Source organism: Loxodonta africana, chromosome 24 (genome assembly GCF_030014295.1).
Source record: "Loxodonta africana isolate mLoxAfr1 chromosome 24, mLoxAfr1.hap2, whole genome shotgun sequence".
Lineage (NCBI taxonomy): Eukaryota > Metazoa > Chordata > Mammalia > Proboscidea > Elephantidae > Loxodonta > Loxodonta africana.
Genome location: NC_087365.1, coordinates 30986975 through 31007441, shown reverse-complemented (window position 1 = coordinate 31007441; position 20467 = coordinate 30986975). Strand labels below are relative to the sequence as shown.

General features: G+C 51.3%; 1 protein-coding gene across 8 annotated transcripts; it reads right to left on the bottom strand.

Moving 5' to 3' along the window:
• Positions 1–1916: 1916 nt before the first annotated feature.
• LOC100659426 (cytochrome c oxidase subunit 4 isoform 2, mitochondrial) lies at positions 1917–18770 on the bottom strand. 8 transcript variants are annotated; one of them, XM_064275932.1, is made up of 9 exons: positions 17853–18768; positions 17302–17418; positions 13561–13685; positions 12304–12347; positions 9572–12210; positions 8532–8613; positions 7405–7569; positions 2834–2965; positions 1917–2160 (listed from the first exon to the last, which is right to left on the bottom strand). In XM_064275932.1, exons 6-9 carry the CDS (start codon positions 8611–8613, stop codon positions 2024–2026), a joined length of 516 nt encoding a protein of 171 aa, XP_064132002.1. In that variant the 5' UTR covers positions 9572–12210; positions 12304–12347; positions 13561–13685; positions 17302–17418; positions 17853–18768; the 3' UTR covers positions 1917–2023. The 8 variants fall into 8 exon arrangements, with proteins under 8 accessions (XP_064132002.1, XP_064132001.1, XP_064132004.1 ...); XM_064275931.1 differs by having other exon boundaries at positions 17302–17947; positions 18151–18768; XM_064275934.1 differs by having other exon boundaries at positions 17302–17450; positions 18151–18768.
• Between the last annotated feature and the right edge of the window lie 1697 nt (positions 18771–20467).

The following is a 20467-nucleotide window of genomic DNA, read 5'->3' as shown; positions in this document are numbered from 1 at the left end:
TAGAAAAAGCCAAATCAAATCATTAGAATTGCCCCTACCTAGAAAAATAGTAAACCAAAAGCAATACCAAATTCCTGGAGAGATTGCAGAGATTACTGCCACCATCAAGGACTTGATGGATGCAGGGGTGGTGATTCCCACCATGTCCTCATTCAACTTGCCTATGTGGCCTGTGCAAAAAACAGATGGATCTCGGAGGATAACAGGGGATTAGAAGGTAGTTCTAAATACCAGTTATGGCCGTATGACGAGTTGCAGAAACGAGGACTGTAATTGTTATGAGTATTTCTTCCTTGTATATGTGCATCAAATGTTTTTGTTTTCTTCACTTATAAAATATAAGCTGTATTGTAAACAGGGCTAGTGAGTTTTCAGTTGTACGTGGGTTAATTGTATCATGTTAGGCACAAGTATGACTTTATCTTTTTTCAAAGATTACGTACGGTTTAAGGAGATGTGTACAGGTACCAAGCTGACAAGGGACATGAACTGTGATCTTTAAGGCTGTTTGCCAACTTGGCTGGGCCAGGTTTCTCAGTGATGGGCAGTTATGATGAAGTTTGGCAGTGTTATAATGATGTAATCACCTCCATGATGAGATCTGATGTACTGTGATCACGTCATTGATAGGATCTGCTGTGAGTAGCTAATCATTTGGGGGTGTGACCTGCATGTAACATATGTGGACTTTCTGGCAGGCTTTTGCTCACTCTGGATCCTGCGGCTGGCTCCTGTTTATCTTACCTCTGGCTCTTGGGACTTGAGTTAGCAGCTTACCTGCTACCTTGCCTGGCAGTCTTGGGATTAGTCAGTCTTTGTAGCCTGTGAGCAAGAGGCCTGCTATCTAACACGCTGATCTTGGGTTCACTAGCCCCTGCAGCTACATGAGTCAGGAGAAGCCTGCAGCCTGACCCACGGACTTGGGACTTTTCAACCTCTACAACCACGTGAGTCATTTCCTTGATATAAACCTCTCTATAAATATATTTTATGTGCTTTACTTGTTTTGCTTCTCTAGAGAACCCAGCCTAAGACACCTAGGTTTTCTTTTTGCCTCTTGTATCCCAGAATTGGAGCCAAAGAAGATGGCAAACCAGAAAAGCCAATGGGCACAGACCAAAAAAAAGTTCCAACCAAAGCCTGCTCTCTCTAGCCAAAGGACTTGGAAAGGAACAACCTAGCAAGACAGAAAACTTTTAGACAATAACTAATCATTCCCTCATTTCATTTGACCCTTTTCCCAAATGTCACCTTGTTTAAAAGGACTTCACCTACCACCCTTTCTTCCCGCTTTAACTCCATGTGCCCTGCTTTGTTTTATTTCTTCTTTCACTTATCACCACGTAATATACTACATATTACACTTTGTTTATGTTTCTCTCCCCCTCCATTGGAATGTCTCCTCCATGAGGCCAGGAACTTAGTCTGTCTTGTTTTCTCCTGTATCCCCAATGCCTAGATTGGCATCTGGCACACAGTAGGTGCTCAGTAAAGATCTGTCAGGTGACTGAATGAAGGCATGTCCTTGCCTTTGCTCAAGCTATTCCCTCCACATGGAATGTCTCCCCTTCTCCTAACTGCCTTTCCTAATCCCACCTCTCCTTTAAGGCTCAGCCTGAGCCCCCACTCCTCCTTGACTAGCTGGACTCTGAGAGCCTGGAAATTGCTCTATTCTTGCCCCTCACCTACTCTGCCACCTAATTTAGGTGCCAGGTAAAGACTGAAAAAACAAAACCAAACCCACTGCCGTCAAGTCAAGTCCAACTCAAAGGCTGTAATCTTACAGAAGACCACCAGGCCTTTCTTCTGCAGTGCTGCTGGGTGTATTTGAACCACCAATCTTTTGGTTAGTAGCTTAGTGCAAGCCGTCTGTGTCACCCAGGAACCTCTGTAAAGACGGAAGTGGAGATTACAAGCAGAAGCAAACAGGCCCAGCTTTATTGAGGTGAAGGGCAGGGGAGAGGCTGCCAGAGGCAGAGCCATCAGAGGAGGGACTGCAGGGACAGCAGGCTAGAGTGCAGTGTCACTTCTTCCACTCCTTCTTGTCGTAGTCCCATCGGGAGGCCAGGCCTTGCACAGGGTTGCCTTTCATATCCAGGATGCGCTGGAGCTGCTTGGCCTTCCACTCATCTGTCAGGGTGATGGGTTTCTCCGGGAACACTGTGGAGAGCAGGTGCAGGGGGGGACAGGAGTGGCTCAGAGCCCTGCCAGGCCTGCCCTGCCACAGAGCCTGGGTCTCCAGACACAGCACCTGCTCTGAGGGGCTCCCTCCACCCTGCTTTCACCCACCAGACTCCTTCCTAAAGCAATCACTCCAGCAACCCCTGGGTTCTGACCCCAGTTCCACCTTTGCTGTGGGAACTGGGCCAAGCTCCTTCCCCTCTCTGAGCCTCAGTCTCCTCACCTACCTCTGTGGCCCAATGGTAATAGCAGTGCTGATTTGAAGTCTGCCTGAATCCAAAGCCCAGCTCTACCACTCTTTTGCTGTGTGCCCTTAAGCAAGTCACCTCGCCTCTCTGAGCCTTGGTTTCCTTAACTGTCAAAAACAGGTCCTATCCACTAGGGTTGTGGGGATCCAGTGTGACATTATTTGTAAAGCAATTGGCACAATGTCTGACAGATAATAACCATCCAATGCATGTTGACTGCTGTAGTTGTAACTACTGAGTTTGCTCCTGCTCACGGTAGAGTCCAGGCTGAGATTGTTTCTTCTGGTTCTTGAAAGGGGTGAGGTCCAGTGGGTGCCAGCATGATTCCCTAAGAGCTTGGCTGGTGGCTGCGGCCACAGGGACATAGCCCAGGCCTGCAGCCAGGCGAGGCATCACCCACTCACCATAGACCCGCTGCCACCAAATCAGCAGAGCTGTGATTCCAAAGCAGAAGAAGACACCTCCCATCACTGTCTTCCACTCGTTGGAGCGACGGTTCATCTCTGCGAAGCTCTCATGAAATTGGAGCCGGTACACTGAGGCAGGGGTGGAGGAAGGGGCGTCAGGTGCATCTGCCCCAGGGACCATGGGCCAACTCTGGCCCAGGGATCCCCAGCTTCACCCTCCCCACAGCAGATGCAGTTCATTCAACAATTCTCACGGGGCATCCACTGTATGCAAAGCATGGCCAGGAGCATAGGATGCAGTAATGAAGGAGCCAGATGAAAACTCCTGCCCTGTGACACCCACAGCTCGGAAAGGGGGATAGATGACAAACACTTAGATAGACTGTGGGTAGGGGCTGCTCAGATTAGGATGGTCAGAGAAGGGCTCTCAGAGAAGGTGACATTGGAGCTGAGGCCTAAGTTATCAAAGCGGGATTTGACTCAGGCAGAGGAAGGAAGAGCAAGTGCAAAGGGCCTGAGGCAGGAATGGGCTAGGAAACGATGGCATGAAGGTCAGTGTGGCTGGAGTGGAGTGAGCAAAAGGGATGATGCAGCAGGTGAGGGCTCGGCGGAGCCAGACCTCACAGGTGATGAGTTCTGATTTCATTCTAAGTGAACTGGGGAGGGTGAGTTTTAGGCCAGGAAGTGATAAGACTGCTTTTATTTGACTCAAACTTTCTTTAGAACTCTGTCTTCCTGACCATCATGTCCCTCATGTTTGACTATTTTCATTCATCTGCTTTCTTATCTACTGCTTATCTTTCCTGCCGAATTATAAGCTTCAGGGGGACAACGACTGTTTACTGTTACAGTGCCAGGACCTAGACCAGTGTTTGGTGCTCCTAATCAATATTTCTAGAATGAATGAATGAACAAATGCCCAGCTGAAGATTCCTAGAGAAATCAAGGAGGGCCACTGCCCTCAAAGAGGTTGACTTCAGGGCAACCGGCACTCCGGGCTGAGGGAACTGCTAGTGTAACGGTCCAGAGGCGGGAAAGCATGTGGCGCATTCAAGGAAGGGGATGGAAAACAGTGAAGCTAGAGTGTGGGGGAGTCTTTTCAGGGAAGGGGGGTGGGGATGAAGGTGGGAAGGCACTCCTGAGCAAAGGTGTGGGGAGGGTGTGGCAAGTGCAGTGCCTGTTTGGAGAGCAGCAAAGAACCTGGAGTTGCTGGGCAGAGGCGGCAGAACCTGAAGGGCCTTGAATGTCAGACCCAGGGGTCCCAACATTAAGCTATGCCAATTCAGAGGCTGTGGCCTTGGAACAAGGAGCCCTGGTGGTGCAGTGGTTAAGTGCTCGGCTGCTAACAGAAAGATCGGTGGTTCGAACTTGCCAGCCGCTCTGCAGCAGAAAGAGGTGGTAGTCTTCTTCCATAAAAATACCTGTGCTATAGGGTCACTATGAGTTGCAATCCACTCGACAGCAGTGGTTTCATTTTTTTTTTTTTTTTGCCTTGGAACTATTTTTCTGGAGGACACTCCCTGGCCCTGCCACCCTCCCCATTTGTCCTAATCTTTAAAGCCTGGCCCCAGCTCCACCTCCTCCAGGAAGCCTGCCTGGATAGCCCCATTTGTCAGAGATTCACTCCTTCAAATGAACTCCTACAGAATAGCCAGTCTCTCAAAACGTCTGTGATGTGGCTGCCTCACAGCCGTGAGCTCCTCACACCTGCCTGAGTCACCTACCTAATCTCATATGCTCTGGAGTCCACTGCCCCTGGAGTGAGCACTGGCTCTACCACTGCTGCACTCCGAGCCCTTAGGCAAGTCACTTCAGCTGTCTGGGCCTCAATTTCCTCACCTGTGAAATGGGCAAATGCCTACTTACCTCCTACGACTGACACAAGATGAAATGGGATTAGACAGGTCATGTGCTTTGCACAATTCCCGGCACCTAATAATCAAAAACCAAACCCACTGCCATCGAGTCGATTCTGACTCATACTGACCCTATAGGACAGAGTAGAACTGCCTGATAGTTTCCAAGGAGCGCCTGGTGGATTTGAACTGCCAACCTCTTGGTTAGCAGCCGTAGCACTCAACCACTACGCCACCAGGTTTTCCGGCACCTAATAAGCACCAGATAAATAGTGGCTGATATTATTATCATTATTACTTTAAAACAACAGCCCCACTTCCTCACTCCCTTGGTTATTGCCTCCACTACCTCTGGCCTGGACCAGCCACCTCACTGATCCTCCTGCCTACTGTCCCTCCACCCATCCAGTAGACAGAGGGCGCCTTCTCAAACCACCTGGGTTCAAACCCAACAAATCGAGGCTTAAGGAAATAAGGTCAAGTTTTCTCACGTAAGAAGCTGTCTGGAGGCGGGCAGTGCAGGCCTGGCACAGCTGCCCAGTGGTGCCATCTTCGTTTTAGACCACGAGTATTGTCAAATGAGATAACAAAGTACAAGAGAGAGGGTGAGGGGGCTCCTGCAATGGAATGAAGGTAAGGTGCTACTCCTACAGGCACGTACACACTAGGCTTTCTGGAAAAATATACAGGAGCCTGGTCACAGGGGACTAGGTGGCAGGGAAACTGACTTTTCCCTCTTTCCTTTTAAAGTGTCACCTACATGTATAACCCTTTCTCAGTGCATTAAGTAAAAATGAAAATAAATGAGGAAAAAATCAAAGCTGGCAGCAGAATTCCTTGGGGAGAGGAACTGTCTTTAGTTTGAGCAAGACGCCCTAGTGGGTGGTTCAGTGTGAGACCATGAGATCAATCAGCAGAAGGAAGGAGTATGAATTTCCACAGAAGGCAGGAGCTGTGGGTGTGAGCAGAGAGACAGGAACATTTCGGGTGGGGTGGCGAACAGTGAGGAAGCCCAGCCAGCAGTGGATGGGGTCAAAGGCTGAAATCCCGCCACGTCCAGTGGTCAAAGTAAGTTGTTTGCTGAGCACTGAGGTGCCACTATAACTCACCAAGCAGCGCACCCAGTCTTCAGTCTAGCATGTGGTGTAGTATCTAAAGGTGGAACTCCTGGCGCCAGGCTGTGTGGGTTCAAATCCTGCCTCCACCACTCTAGCTGTGCTACCATCCACAAGCGACTTCACCTCTCTGAGCCTCGGTTTCCTCAACTGTAAAATGGGGCCAGTGAGAGTGCCCACCTCCATAGCAGTGCCTGCTGCATGGTAAACATGCAGGAAATATTAGCGGTTGTGCTTAATCCCACCTTGCTTTGTGTGTGGCACTGCAATGAAATAAAAAAAAAAAAAAAAGGCAGGTAGGGTCCATTTCTGAAGTGGATGGAGAGAAAGAGACAAAGATGCCAGAGAGAGAGAGAGCTGAGAGGAAGGAAAAGACCCAAGGGAGAGAGGGCTGGGAGCGTGAGCTCAGGAGGTCAAGGACAAGCCTGGCTTCCTCACAGCCGTGCTCCCAGTGCCTGGCATTGAAGTAGGGACTCAGTAAGTTGCTGAATGAATGGATGAGAGAATCACGAGCATCTCTCCATGGCTTCAGATATCAAACAGTCGTCCCAGGGACACTTCTGGTGGGCAGGGCTTCAGGATCAGGTCCCTGCCCCCCCCACCTCACCTGCCTCCCACTGTTAAAGTGCCCCTACACCACTAAGCGATGCCCACAACTCACCGCACTCTCCTGCCCCATGCCCTCCCCCATGCTGTTCCTACTGCCTGGCGGTGCCCTCCTCCTCACCCTTCAAAGCTAGCTGGAACATGCCCACCTCTGGGAGGCCCGTCAGGACTCCATCGCTCTCTCCTCCGGTCTTCGCAACCCTTTGAACATACCTCAACCTAACTACCTATCCCGTATTCCAGTTATGGGGTCTGTGTTGGTTTCCCCCGCTGGGCTGGGAGCACCCTGAGTGCAGGAACCATTGGGTGATTCGCCTGTGTCCCCAGGATCTCCCAGCCATGCAGATGTAGGAGCTTCTGAATGGTGTTGTATGAATGAATGAATAAATGAATTAACTTCAACCTTCTGATGTGCATTCAGGGGATTGGGGTTCGTGACTATGCTGGGGGCCTCTCCCTGCTCCACTGCCCCGACAGGCCCTTCTGTCTGACTGAAACACACACACACACTCTCTCGCACATACACACAATATCTCTCATTATCTCACACACACGCACACACACACTCTCACACACATGCACACAATCTCACACACACACACGTGCAAAATCTCACACACACACACGATCTCGTTCTCTCTCACACACACATGCACACAATCTCACACATACACACTCTCTCACACATACAATCTGTCTCTCGCACGCACACACACTCACACATGCACACAATCTCTCACACACACACTCTCACACACAATCTGTCTCACACACACACAATCTCTCACACACACTCACACATACACACAATCTCTGTCTCTCACACACACTCACACACATCCACACAGTCTCTCACACACACACACACACTCTCACACATACAATCTCTCTCGTTCTCTCTCATACACACACACTGTCACACACATGCACACAATCTCTCACACACATGCACACCCCCATTTTCCCCATCCAAGCCTGCCCTGAGACTTACAGGCCACCTTCTCGGCATGGGTCAGCTTGGTCCAACTGCCCTTCTCCTTCTCCTTCAGGGCCCGCTGCTCGGTGCTGAGCTCTGTGCAAAAGGGCTCATCTGGCATTGGGTAGGAGCGCTCGGCGTGGTAGCTGGTGTAGGGGGGCATCTTCCCCTCACCCTGGGCTGTGGGTACAAGGTAGGGAGCTGAGTCCAGGCTGCTCCTGGTACACCCTATCTCTAACCATGCTATTCCTAAAGAGGGCCACATTTACTGAGCATTTCACTGTCTGCCAGGAAGCAGTCTAAGGCCTCCAGGTGTGTTCACTCATTTTACTCCCTATCACTCCAGGTGAAACTGTTACCCCATTATACTGACCAAGAAACTGAGTAGTTGAGTGACTTGCTGAAATTCACAGAACAGGAAGGGGCAGGGCCAGGGCTAAGCCCCCAACGGCTCCCTATGCGTCTTCAGGGTACCTGGAACAAGGCCGGGCACTAGGGTGGGGGGTGGTCTCAATAAAGGTTTCCCTGTTTATCCACATCAGAGATGCCCATAAAGAGCCTTGTCAGGTGGCATTGGAACTATCTTGGGCAAGGAGTCCTAGCTGTTTTCATATCTAGCTCTCTGGGCCTCAGTTTGTCCATCTGAGAAACGGAGATAAGGGTACAGCACCCACCTCACAGGGTTGTTGTGACATTTAAGTATGTTAATCAGAAATGAGGCACATAGCAAAGGCTCAGTAAATGTTATCATTATTATTATTCCCTTGAGAGTCAGTGAGGCCCTCCTACTATCTGGCTAAAGCCTCTCCTGCTTTAGGCCTCTTTCTTCTGAGGAGCACTGGCATCATGGTTTGGAAAGGAGGATTCAGGGTCCAAGGTTCTGTCAACTCCCTCCACCTCAGGACACAAGGGCCTTGGGGGCCTGAGATTTGAGGGTGAGGCCCTGAGGAAGCTTGAATGGAGGAGTTGTTGTCTGCTTACCCTGCAGGCTCCATTTTCTGGAGGAACTTGGCTTTGGTCCAAGGAATGGGATTGTGGGAAGGGTTTGGGGGCAGTCACTGGGTGGCATGGAAGGGGCAGCATGCAGACAGGACCCATGTGCCCTGCCCCTGGAGTTCCGGTGGGAGGGGCCTGGGTCTTACCAGTGCCTCCTGGGCTGTGTATCCCTCGCATTCCAAGTCCTCCTTGTCTCAGCACCAGGCTCCAGGTGGCTCTGGACAGCATCTGGGTCATGAATGTGAATGAGTTCTGCCCCCAGGGCTCTCTGCCCCCCACGACTCAGGGCCCAAACTGTGAAACCTTCTTTCCCAGGTGTGTGTGTGCAGAAGTGTCCAAGAATTTCAAGGTCACCCTCATGTCCCTGATCTTTGTAATTTTCTCTGATATTCCCATGTGAGGAGATGGGTGTTCTAGCCATTCAGAGCCCCCTCCTGGGACCTCAGTTCACCATCTGAAAAGTGGGAGGAGGCCCAATTCTTGGGGCAGGGACTGAGAGTTTGGGGCTGGGGGCCTGGGTTCTGGCTCCAGCCCCAGCCCAGCCTAGGCTGCAGGCCCCCATCAGTTGCCTGCCCCCAGAAGAAACTGGGCCAGAGTCAGTGTAGCAAGGGGGCAAGTCCTGGATCCACCTCCCTTCCCAGCAAGGCCATCTGCCAGGTCTCTGCCCAGAAGGTCTGGTCCCCACCTCTAATTGGCTGCCTACGTGCTGGAGAGCCTGCTTAGCTGGATCTGGTGCGGGAGGAGGACAGGCTGAGCCCAGCCCCCCTAGACCCCAGGGAAGACGAAGGGGCCAGCATGGGGGGGGGCGTGCAGCGGGGACCAAACCGGGTTGGAAAGAGGGAAAGAAGCGCACATCTGGGGAGAGGAATGGGGCATCTCACTTCTAGAAGAGAGAGGGGGCCCCCACATCTGGGGAGAGAGAGGGACGCCCAATAACCAGAGAGTGGGAGGGGCGCCCCACATCTGGGGAGGAGGAGGAATAATCTACATTTGGGGAAAGAGACAGGACCCCATATGCGGACAGAGGATAACCCCAAGGAGTCCCTAACTCTGACCTACCAGAAGCCCCTCTTCCAGGGCAGTGACCACAGGGGCCTGATGAGGTGGCGGAGGCCGGGGTCCAAGTCGAGGCCTCCACCCGTCGGGGCTGGACAGCTGGGGCTCTCTCACCCCCCCACTCACTCACCTCACAGCCTTGGCGGCAGCGGCCAGCAACCTCAGTCTTCGGAGCGAGTAACGGAGAAAGGGCTGCGGAGGGACCTGAGCGCAGCGCCAGCCCTTGGGCCCGCCCCACAGCTTTCCCCAGGGACGCCGCCGCGTGGGAACGTCCTGCCTCGTCTCGGCGTGGGAGCGCCCAACCCGCGTCCCTGGGGGCCACAGCCTGGGGAGATGGACTGCAGAGCAACTCCCCACCTCAGTTCCCCCATCCACGGGGCTCCTGCCTCTGGAGACCCATAGCTGACAGCGCCTGAGTCCCGGCTCTGTGTGTCCCAGTGGTCCCAGCCCTCTGAGATGAGCAGTCCCAGAAGCAGGGTCTCCCCGCCTCCACACCTTTGCTCATTGCTGCTCCCTCTGCCTGGAATGCTCTCTTTCAGCCTTTGCAGACCCAAGTCTTCCAGCCCATGCCCAAATGCCTCCTCCTCCAGGAAGCCTTCAAGGATTTGGGAGTTGGCCTGTGATGTACCTCCCCCCATACCAAGTGAGAGAACTCCTGCTGGGGCTCAGACTTTTGCTGTGTGACCTCCAACCAAGAGCTTAAGGTCTCTGAGGCCCTGTTTTTATTTCTAAGAAGGAAGCTAATAATAGTTCCTACCTCACAGGGCTGCTGTAAAGACTGAATCAGTTAATAAGAAAGCATCAGACACATTTATTTGAGAATTATTTACTATGACCTATTGCAGCTGGGGAAGCCCTGGCGACACAGTGGTTAAGAGCTCGGCTGCTGACCAAAAGGTCAGCAGTTCAAATCCACCAGCCGCTCCTTGGAAACCCTATGGGGCAGTTCAACTCTGTTGTATTGGGTCGCTTTGAGTCAGAATCGACTCAACGGAAGTATGTTTGGTTTGTTTTTTTGGTATCACAGCTGGGAGTCCCTGGGTGGTATAAATGGTCCACGCTCGTGCTCAGCTGCTAACTGAAAGGTTGGAGGTTCGAGCCCACCCAGAGATGCCTGGGGAAAACAGCCTGGTGATCTACTTCTGAAATACCAGTTATTGAAAACCCCATGGAGCATGGTTCTACTCTGACACCCATGGGGTCACCATGAGTCAGAGTCAACTTGACAGCAGCTGGTACTGGTATTACAGTTGTCACTTATGTACTGAATGTCTGCTATTCATGTGGCTAAATGCTTGGGGATGTTGAGATCCAGACAGCCCCTGCCTTTACAGGGTGTACAGTCTAGTTCCAGGAGAAGGAATGGCTTGTGCAAAGGCCCGGAGGCAGGAAAACACGGGGTGTATTCAAAGAACATAAGGGAGGCCAGCTTGTCCAAAGTCTAACAAGGGAGGGAAATACTGGGGGGGGGGGGGGAAGATGGGGAGGGGCTGGACCACCAAGCAGGGCTTCATAGGCTTGGTGAAGATCTTGAATTTTAGTCTAAAGACAATGGGAGACCACTGAAGGTAGGCAGGGGAAATATGGCTAAATGGAGGAGAGCATGAGTTCAGTAAATGTGGTCTGGGATTGTGTTAGTACATTGATGGTGGACTGCTGGCTAAAAGCTGTGACTCTTCTGGCCTGGGGACCTGTACTTTCTAGATCTCACGGCTCTGGGCCCGTGAGGTGTGCCCAGCTCCCACCCAGCCCTTTGCCCAGTGAGGCCACAGACCAACTCCAGCCATTTCTGGAGGGAGGGAGTTTAGTCTCTGGGGTAGAAGAGCCTGGAAGGACAGGAGCTCAGAGGAAGGGGCTGGAGGGATCCTATGTGGACGGGAGGCATATCACCTCCATTCTAGACCTCAGCAGGGACAGACACAGCCCTAAAAAGACCGCTTGGGAGTCTCCTGGATCTCCAAGAGACCCCCAGGTCTGAGGACTAGTTAGGCATGCTCAAGCACCCCATAGTGGCCTCTACCAGAAGCTGCCCCTTCCCTACGAAGGAAATTTCAGATTTGAGGGGCCTCAAGCCAAGAGGGGTAGCCCTGGTGGCCTAGTGGTTAAAAGCTATGGCTGCTAACCAAAAGGTCAACAGTTCGAATCCACCAGGTGCTCCTTGGAAACGCTATGGGGCAGTTCCTCTCTGTCCTATAGGGTCGCTATGAATCGGAATCCACTCGACTGCAACGGGTTTGATTTGGTTTTAAGCCAAGAGGACCACCTTACTTCTTCAACACTGAGCAAGATGTCCTAAAGAGTAGACTATGGACAGAGGGCAGGGAAAAATCCCCTTCAGGCATTTGGGGAACTACCTACCTTTAGTCTTGCCAGATGTCTCCAGAGGCAGGCGGGCGCCCCCTGGAGGTGAGGAGGGTGTGACTGCACTGGAGTGAGTGTCCAGATGTATGGATGGGTTCTACCACTGCCTCCCTGGGCGGCCAAGGGGCTCCATTTCTGGGCCTCAGTTTCCTCATCTTTTCAGAGCCTCCCAAGGGAAGGCATTTGGGGAATGCAACCCTCTGTTCTTTCCTGCCCTTCCCCAGCCCCACCCCTGTGGGAACTCCAAGCCTCAGATGTGGGGCGATGCTGTGACAGAGAACATCTGTCTGGACGTCCGTCCCCCAGGGCTACCGACGGCGCGGATGGACACCGGGGGCGGCTCACGGTTGATATCCGTCAGTACGCCGCCTGCAGGACGATGCGGAGCAGTGTCTCCAAGTCCTGAACCTGGGAACAGACAGACTCTCCTATCTGGCAGGGGCCAAAGAGTGCTTTTCCCCAGGAGTGCTGATGGGCCCAAGAGGAGAGGAGGGCACTCACCGCGATGGGCCCTACATGTGAGTGCAGCAGGAACAGGCTGAGACCTGCAGACACAGGGAAGGGAGGTGAGAGGGATCTGTCCATTTCTCGCAGGCCCTGGGGCTCTGACTCCCAGTAAGACCCCTACAGAAAGAGACAGTTTGCCCTTACTTGGTCAGCTTCGGGAGCTCCCGAGGTGAGGTCCTACCCAGACCTAAGCCAGGGCCTCTGAATCCTGCTGACATGACCACCTCCCCCCCTGCAATTTAGGTGCTCAGCTTCATGCAAGACACACCTCCAGGAGAGAGAGAAGGGAACAGTGGGTAGGACTAAGATCGAGGCGCTGAGACTCACATGGAAACCCTGGTGGCGTAGTGGTTAAATGCTACCGCTGCTAGCCAAGAGGTCAGCAGTTCGAATCCGCTAGGCGCTCCTTGGAAACTCTATTGCGCTGATCTACTCTGTCCAAAAAACTTTTTTTTCTTTACTCTGTCCTATAGGGTCGCTATGAGTCGGAATCGACTCAACGGCAGTGGGTTTTTTGGTTTTGGTTTGGGACTCACATGTAAGAGCGGGGCCAGGGGTCAGCAAGGAAACCGAGGCACCAACGTGGGGGGACCCACGTGTCTGTTGGTTAGCCTACTGTGGGGCCTTGCTGTTGCTGTGATGCTTGAAGCTATGCCACCAGTATTCAAATACCAGCAGGGTCACCCATGGCAGACAGGTTTCAGCTGAGCTTCCAGACTAAGACAGACTAGAAAGTAGGACCTGAGAGTCTACTTCTGAAAAGAATTAGCCAGTGAAAACCTTATGAATAGCAGCGGAACATTGTCTGAAATAGTGCCAGAAGATGAGCCATCAGCCTGGAAGGCACTAAAAAGACAACTAGGGAAGAGCTGCCTTCTCAAAGTAAAATCGACCTTAACGATGTGGATGGAGTCAAGCTTTTGGGATCTTCATTTACTGATGTGGCACAACTCCAAATAAGAAGAAATAGCTACAAACATCCACTAATAATCGGAACATGGAATGTATGAAGTATTAATCTAGGAAAATTGGAAATTGTCAAAAATGAAATGGAAAGAGGAGGCAGGACCAAGATGGTGGAGAAGTCAGGCACTTCTGGTGGTCCCTCTTACAACAAAGACCCAAAAAAACAAGTGAATCCATTATATATGACAAGCTAGGAGCCCTGAACATCAAAGGTAAAGTTGAGGAATCAGACAGGGTGGCAGGGGCAGGGAGAGACGGTTCAGAAGCAGTAAGGAGTTGCCTGACCTGACCTGGCAGGAACTGGCACCCTGCCGCTCAGATCGGGGTTCAGTGAGGCAAGCAGTGGCACTCTGGACGTGTTTTCCACGTCAGGAGAGATCCAGCAGCACAGTCTGCTCCGGTCTAACCTACTGCGGATCAAAAAACACCCCATTTAGAAAGAACCTCTCTCCTTGCTCCCTCCAGGCTCTGCACGGGTCCCTGGCCAACTTCAGTGATTGCTGATTGCCACCTCCCCTGCTCAGGAAGTAGGGCCCATCAGGTGCCCTGAGCCATTCTCCTGTCCTGGGACAGGAAACAAATTAACAAACAGGAAAAAAATAATCTGCCAACTCCCCTAAGACAGGAACTCAGGGCAGGTACAGGTCCTTTGCCTAGGCACAGGCAAAAAGAGTCTGCAGACTTTGAATGCCTTTCACCCCTACATAGACCTGTGTGGGCCCATTTCTATAGCATAGGCCCTCATTAGCATAGTACCACAGGGTATATACCTGAAGCCTAACTTCACCGTATCAGCTATACAGTGGGGTGGCAAGCTTGTGACATTTGATACCGCTCTGCTGATTAAGCAGGGTCCTCGCCTTACCACATCAGGGGCCTGAGGACTGGTGGCTCCACCCACACTACCTAGCCACCTGTAACAGGGGTCCAAGAATAAGTGGTGCCTCCAGTCCTTACAACCGACAGCATTGGGTGCCCATAGTCCAGCTGCAAAACCCACCCACCTATCCACTCTAGGGAACAGGGACATGCTTTCCTTCCAGACACTCAGAGGCAGCCGTTTGCCCCCTGCCTTGCTCAGCACGTGACCCCCTACTGCAGCCAGATACCTGTGCCTACTCCAATCACCCCTGCCCATCTAGGACTGTAGGTAAGAGCCTGCACCCCACACTTGGTGATCGACTATCTGGACACCTGATTTGTATCCATACCAGAAAATAATCAGACCCCTGGGCTCACATACCTAGTAACAAATCTAACCACCTGGTGACAGGACATTAGAGCTTCAAACTAGCTCAAATGAGCAGCCTATTTGGGCATGTCAAGACAAAACAAAACAAGAAGCTAGGACACACAAGCAAACATAAAATAAATATAATAATTTATTGACGGCTCAGAGACAAAAGTCAATATGTAATCACATAATGAGGCAGACCATGATGGCCTCAGTAAGCTCCCAAAACAAAGGACCAAGAAATCTTCCAAAGAAAGAGAATTTCCTGGAATTACCAGAGGCAGAATACAAAAGATTAATATACAGAACTCTTCAAGAGATCAGGAAGGAGATCAGGCAAAATGTAGATCAAGCCAAGGAACACAGAGACAAAGCACTAGAGGAGCTTAAGCAGATTATAGAAGAGCACAATGACAAATTTAACAGGTTGCCAGAATCCATAGAGAGACAGCAAACAGAAATCCAGGAGATTAACAATAAAATTTCAGAATTAGACTACTCCATAGAAAGTCATAGGAGCAGAGTTGAGGCAATGGAAGCCAGAATTAGTGAGACTGAAGATAAAAATGAAATGGAATGCATAAACATCAATATCCTAGGAATTAGTAAGCTGAAATGGACTGGTATTGGCCATTTTGAATCAGACAACCATATGGTCTTGCTATGCCAGGAATGACAACTTGAACAGGAATGGTGTTGCATTCAGCATCAAAAAGAACATTTCAAGATCTATCCTGAAGTACAATGATGTCAGTGATAGGATAATATCCATATGCCCACAAGGAAGATCAGTTAGTACAACAGTTATTCAAATTTATGCACCAACCACTAAAGGCAAAGATGAAGAAATCGAAGATATTTACCAACTTCTGAAGCCTGAAATTGATAGAACATGCAATCAAGATGCATTGGTAATTAACGGTGACTGGAATCAAAAGATGGAAACAAAGAAGAAGGATCAGCAGTTGGGAAATATGGCCTTGGTGATAGAATTGATGCCAGAGACTGCATGACAGAATTTTACAAGACCAAAGATTTCTTCATTGCAAATACCTTTTTTCACCAACATAAACGTCAACTATACATGTGGATCTCACCAGATGTAATACACAGGAATCAAATTGACTACACATGTGGAAAGAGATGATGGAAAAGCTCAATATCATCAGTGAGAACAAGGCCAGGCCATCGATTCCTCATATGCAAGTTCAAGTTGAAATCGAAGAAGTCTATGAGAGCCAAAGTATGACCTTGAGTGTATCCCACCTGAATTTAGAGACCATCTCAAGAATAGATTTGACTCGTTGAACGCTGATGACTGAAAACCAGACGAGTTGTGGAATGACATCAAGGACATCATATATGAAGAAAACAAGAGGTTATTAAAAAGAAAGAAAAGACCAAAATGGATGTCAGAAGAGACTCTGAAACTTGCTCTTGAACATCAAGTAGCTAAAGCAAAAGGAAGAAATGATGAAGTAAAAGAGCTGAAGGAAAGATTTCAAAGGGCAGCTCGAGAAGACAAAGTATTATAAGGACATGTGCAAAAGACCTGGAGATGGAAAACCAAAAGGGAAGAACACAAGCAGCATTTCTCAAGCTAAAAGAACTTAAAAAAAAAAAAAAAAATTCAAGCCTTGAGTTGCAATGCTATGGGGAAAATATTAAATAACACAGGAACTATCAAAAGAAGATGGAAGGAATACACAGAGTCACTATACTAAAAAGAATCGGTCGAAGTTCAACCATTTCAGGACGTAGCATATCATCAGGAACCAACTGTACTGAAGGAAGACGTCCAAGCTGCACAGAAGGCGCTGGCAAAACAAGGCTCCAGGAACTGACAGAACACCAGCTGAAATGTTTCAACCGTGCTGGAGGTGCTCACTCACCTATGGAAGACAGCTACCTGGCCAACCGACTGGAAGACATCCATATTTATGCCTATTCCCAAGAAAGGTGATCCAACCGAATGTGGAAATTATAGAACAATATCATTAATATCACATGCAAGTAAAATTTGCTGAAGATTATTCAAAAGTGGCTGCAGCAGTATATTGACAGGGAATTGCCAAAAATTCAAGCTAGATTCAGAAGAGGACGTGGAGTAAGGGATATCATTGCTGATAGCAGACTGGTCTTGACTGAAAGCAGAGAATAGCAGAAAGATGTTTACCTGTTTTATTCACTGTACAAAGGCATTTGACTATGTAGATCATAACAAATTATGGATAACATTGTGAATAATGAGAATTCTAGAACATTTAATTGTGCTCGTGAGGAACCTGTACATAGATCAAGAGGCAGTCATTTGAACAGAACAAGGGGATACTGCATGGTTTACAATCAGGAAAGGTGTGCATCAGGGTTGTATCCTTTCACCATGCCTATTCAAACTGTATACTGAGCAAATAATCCAAGAGGCTGGACTATATGAAGAAGAACAGGGCATCAGGATTGGAGGAAGGCTCATTAACAACCTGCAATATGCAGATGACACAACCTTGCTTGCTGAAAGTGAAGACGACTTGAAGCACTGATGAAGATCAAAGACCACAGCCTTCAGTATGGATTACACCTCTCAACATAAAGAAAACACAAACCCTCACAACTGGACCAATAAGCAGAATCATGATAAATGGAGAAAAGACTGAAGTTGTAAAGGATTTCATTTTACTTGGATCCACAATCAACACCCATGGAAGCAGCAGTCAAGAAATCAAAAGACGCATTGCATTGGGGAAATCTGCTGCAAAAGACCTCTTTAAAGTGTTGAAAAGCAAAGCTCTTACCTTGAAGACTAAGGTGCGCCTGACCCAAGCCATGGTGTTTTCAGTCACCTCTTATACGTGCAAAAACTGGACGATGAATAAGGAAGACCGAAGAAGAATCGATGCCTTTGAATTGTGCTGTTGGCGAAGAGTATTGAATATACCATGCACTGCCAAAAAAATGAACAAGCCTGTCTTTTAAGAAGTGCAGCCAGAATGCTCCTTAGAGGCAAGGATGGCGAGACTGCGTCTCACATACTTTGGACATGTTGTCAGGAGGGATCAGTCCCTAGAGAAGAACATCATGCTTGGTAAAGGAGAGGGCCATCGAAAAAGAGAAAGATCCTCAATGAGATTGACACAGTGGCTGCAACAATGGGTTCAAGCATTACAATGATTGTGAGAATGGCCCAGGACAGGCATTATTTCCTACTGTTGTTCATAGGGTTGCTATGAGTAGGAACTGGCTTGAGGACACCTAACAACAAGATAGTGGGGCCAGTTGGGTGGGAGCGTGCTGGTGAACAGAGCGGGTGTGGTCTGGGCAGGAGGGTGAGGCCTACCCCGCTCACCAGCAGGAATGCAGGCTCTGCCAACCCTTCGGGGGCGCAGTGATTAAGGAGCACTGAGGCTTGCAGGGCGACAGGCAGCGTCAGCCTGAGGGTGCCTGGACAGGCTCAGGAAAACACGTACAAAGACCCGCGGCTACAGAGGCGAGTCTGGGAAGAGCCTCTGCTACAGTGGCCTGGCCAGCCAGGTCAAAACCAGGGCTGTCCCAGGGCTGCCAAGGTGACCCGCTAATATCGAGTTGCCCCGCCCCGACCCGCCAGGAAGACAGATCTCGCAGTGCGACCAGGGGTGGGTGGATACCGGTGGCTGAATTTCACTGGGCTCGGACAGGGCAGGTGGCTTGGCAGATGGAAACCTCCTTCGGACCCGCGTGATCTCTCTGCACCTCTCCCCCACCTCCTCAGGGCAGACACCAGGGGAAGGGGGGCGCTGAGAGAGGGTCAGGAGGTGGCGGCCCGGGCAGCGACCGCAACCCGTCCCTCGCCTCCGACACGAAGTCTCCAAGCTGCGGAAGTTCAGCTGGAAGAATTCCTTGGGGAGCTGATACCGACGGCTTACGGACACACCACCTTTGGGGCCGGCCTCTCTGGCTGTCATTCACTACCCTCTAGGCCCGCCCCTGAGACGTCAATCCTCTCGTCCCACCCTCAGGCGGCCTCTCATTCCCGCTCCGGCCGCCAGGTTTATCACTCCTGTTACGTCAATTGTGAGGATGACGCAGGACCCGGCAGTGTTTCATTCTGTTGTACACAGGGTCGCTATAAGTCGGAACCCACTCGAGGGCATCTAACAACAACAACAACGTCACGCCCGTCCCTGCGTCTCCTCCCTCCTTCCCTGGCCTCGAGCTGCCGCCCATCTCTCCCCGCCCCTCTGTCGTCACTCTGTCCCTCGCTGCCGGGCCCCACCTGGTAGTCCGGCTTTCAGCCATTTCCCACCCCCACCCCTTCTCTGTCCGCTTTCTTTCCTCTGGCCCCACCCAGCACGTCCTACCTTCCTAGCTCGGCCCTATCCCTGGCCTAGCCCTCACCCTAAAAGGCTCCTTCCCAGCCGCTCTAGCTGCGACCCGCCCTAGGCCGGTCCGGAGCTCGGGCACCGGCTTCACAAGTCTCAGTGAGCCCACGCCTGGGCCCCGACCACGCTCTTTCGATCATCTCTGGTCCCACCCCTGGAGGGTGACCGCCTGTCCCCGCCCAGCCCTACCCTCACTGACGCTCATCCCGGGCTCCAGCCCCGCCACCTGGCGCCAGCCGCGCCCCACTCTGTCAGTCGCTCAAGCCCGCCCCCACAGGGCACACCTGCCTTTCCCTAGATCCTCCTCGCCTTCACAGGTCACGCTCACGCCTCACTTTCCTCGCCTCATCCTCGGGATCACCTGAGCCTGACCTCCACAGTCACACTCACTTTTCTGAATACGCCCCTTCCACCATGTCTGTCACCTGGCCCTACCCCTCGGGTTCTGCACCCCCATCTTTGTTAGCCTCCATAAACCAGACATTTGCCGCTGGTGCTGGTCCTGCCGGCCACACCTCCCGTTCCCCCAGGCTGCACTCCTCCAGCCTCACGGGTCCGAGTTTCGCCGCTGCCTGGTTAGTCACAACAGCCCGGTCCCTCCCTACGGTCACTCCTCTACTGCCCACCCGGCCACGGCCCCGCCCCGCCTGCTGGGTATGGTATTGGTCAGAACTTGCTAAGGTGGAATCCCTGGGCCTGGGTCCTCAGGCATCGCCTCCTTGGTCAGTAATAATCGTAATCCCTTCCCGGGGATTCACCTGGGCAAATATGCACAAATGCCATGCAAGGCTCTCGCTCCCACCCTCCGCAGCTAATATCAGAGGCGGTAGAGCTTGGTCCCCAGGAGACCCAGGTCCGGTATTCTAGTCCCAGCTCCACCCTCGGCTGGTTTCAATCCCTCACTCACTCTTTCCCCCCAAAAGACTCTTCTCTCCGTCCCTGTAATGCGAGTCACATCCAGACCCTGCTTAGAGGTTGTGAGGTATGATGGTCTGAGACCGAACAAGTCTATGGCATGGGGTGGGCATCACCCTGAGGTCCAGCTTAATGCTCTGCTCTGACCAACTGCCTTCACCAGGAAATAGACCAACTGGCAATGGGGCTGAGACGGTGGGATTTTGAGGGTGCAAGGCCCAAATCAGTCCTGGGGCAGGCACCGCTCCCTTCAGACTCTTCTCTGGCGCTCCACTCTAGCTTGAAATGGTCTACAGTTTTTGTTCAAGGTCTTCCAGGGCCTTCTGCACCTGCAGGCCCAACTGGAGCACCCAGGGCAAGGTGTAAGGATCACGACCCCTCCTCCATCCCAGCTGAGCCTCCAGACCTGGGCTCCTCTCTTTGGCCACAGACACTCTAGGACACAACTGGGGTGAGTATGGGGAAATGGCTCCCCAATGTGGCCCACATCCTGCCCTGTGTGGGGACAGCCTCATGGTCTCCTTGAGCCCTCACTGGCTCCCACTGCCCTCCACACATTGAAACACACGCCACTCTTGCCCATAGCAAGGCCTTTGTAACTGCTTTTCCCTCTGCTGGAACACTTTTCTCTCAAGGGAAAGACTCATTTACTCCCACTCACCTGTTTCCATGTGAGAAGATTTACCAG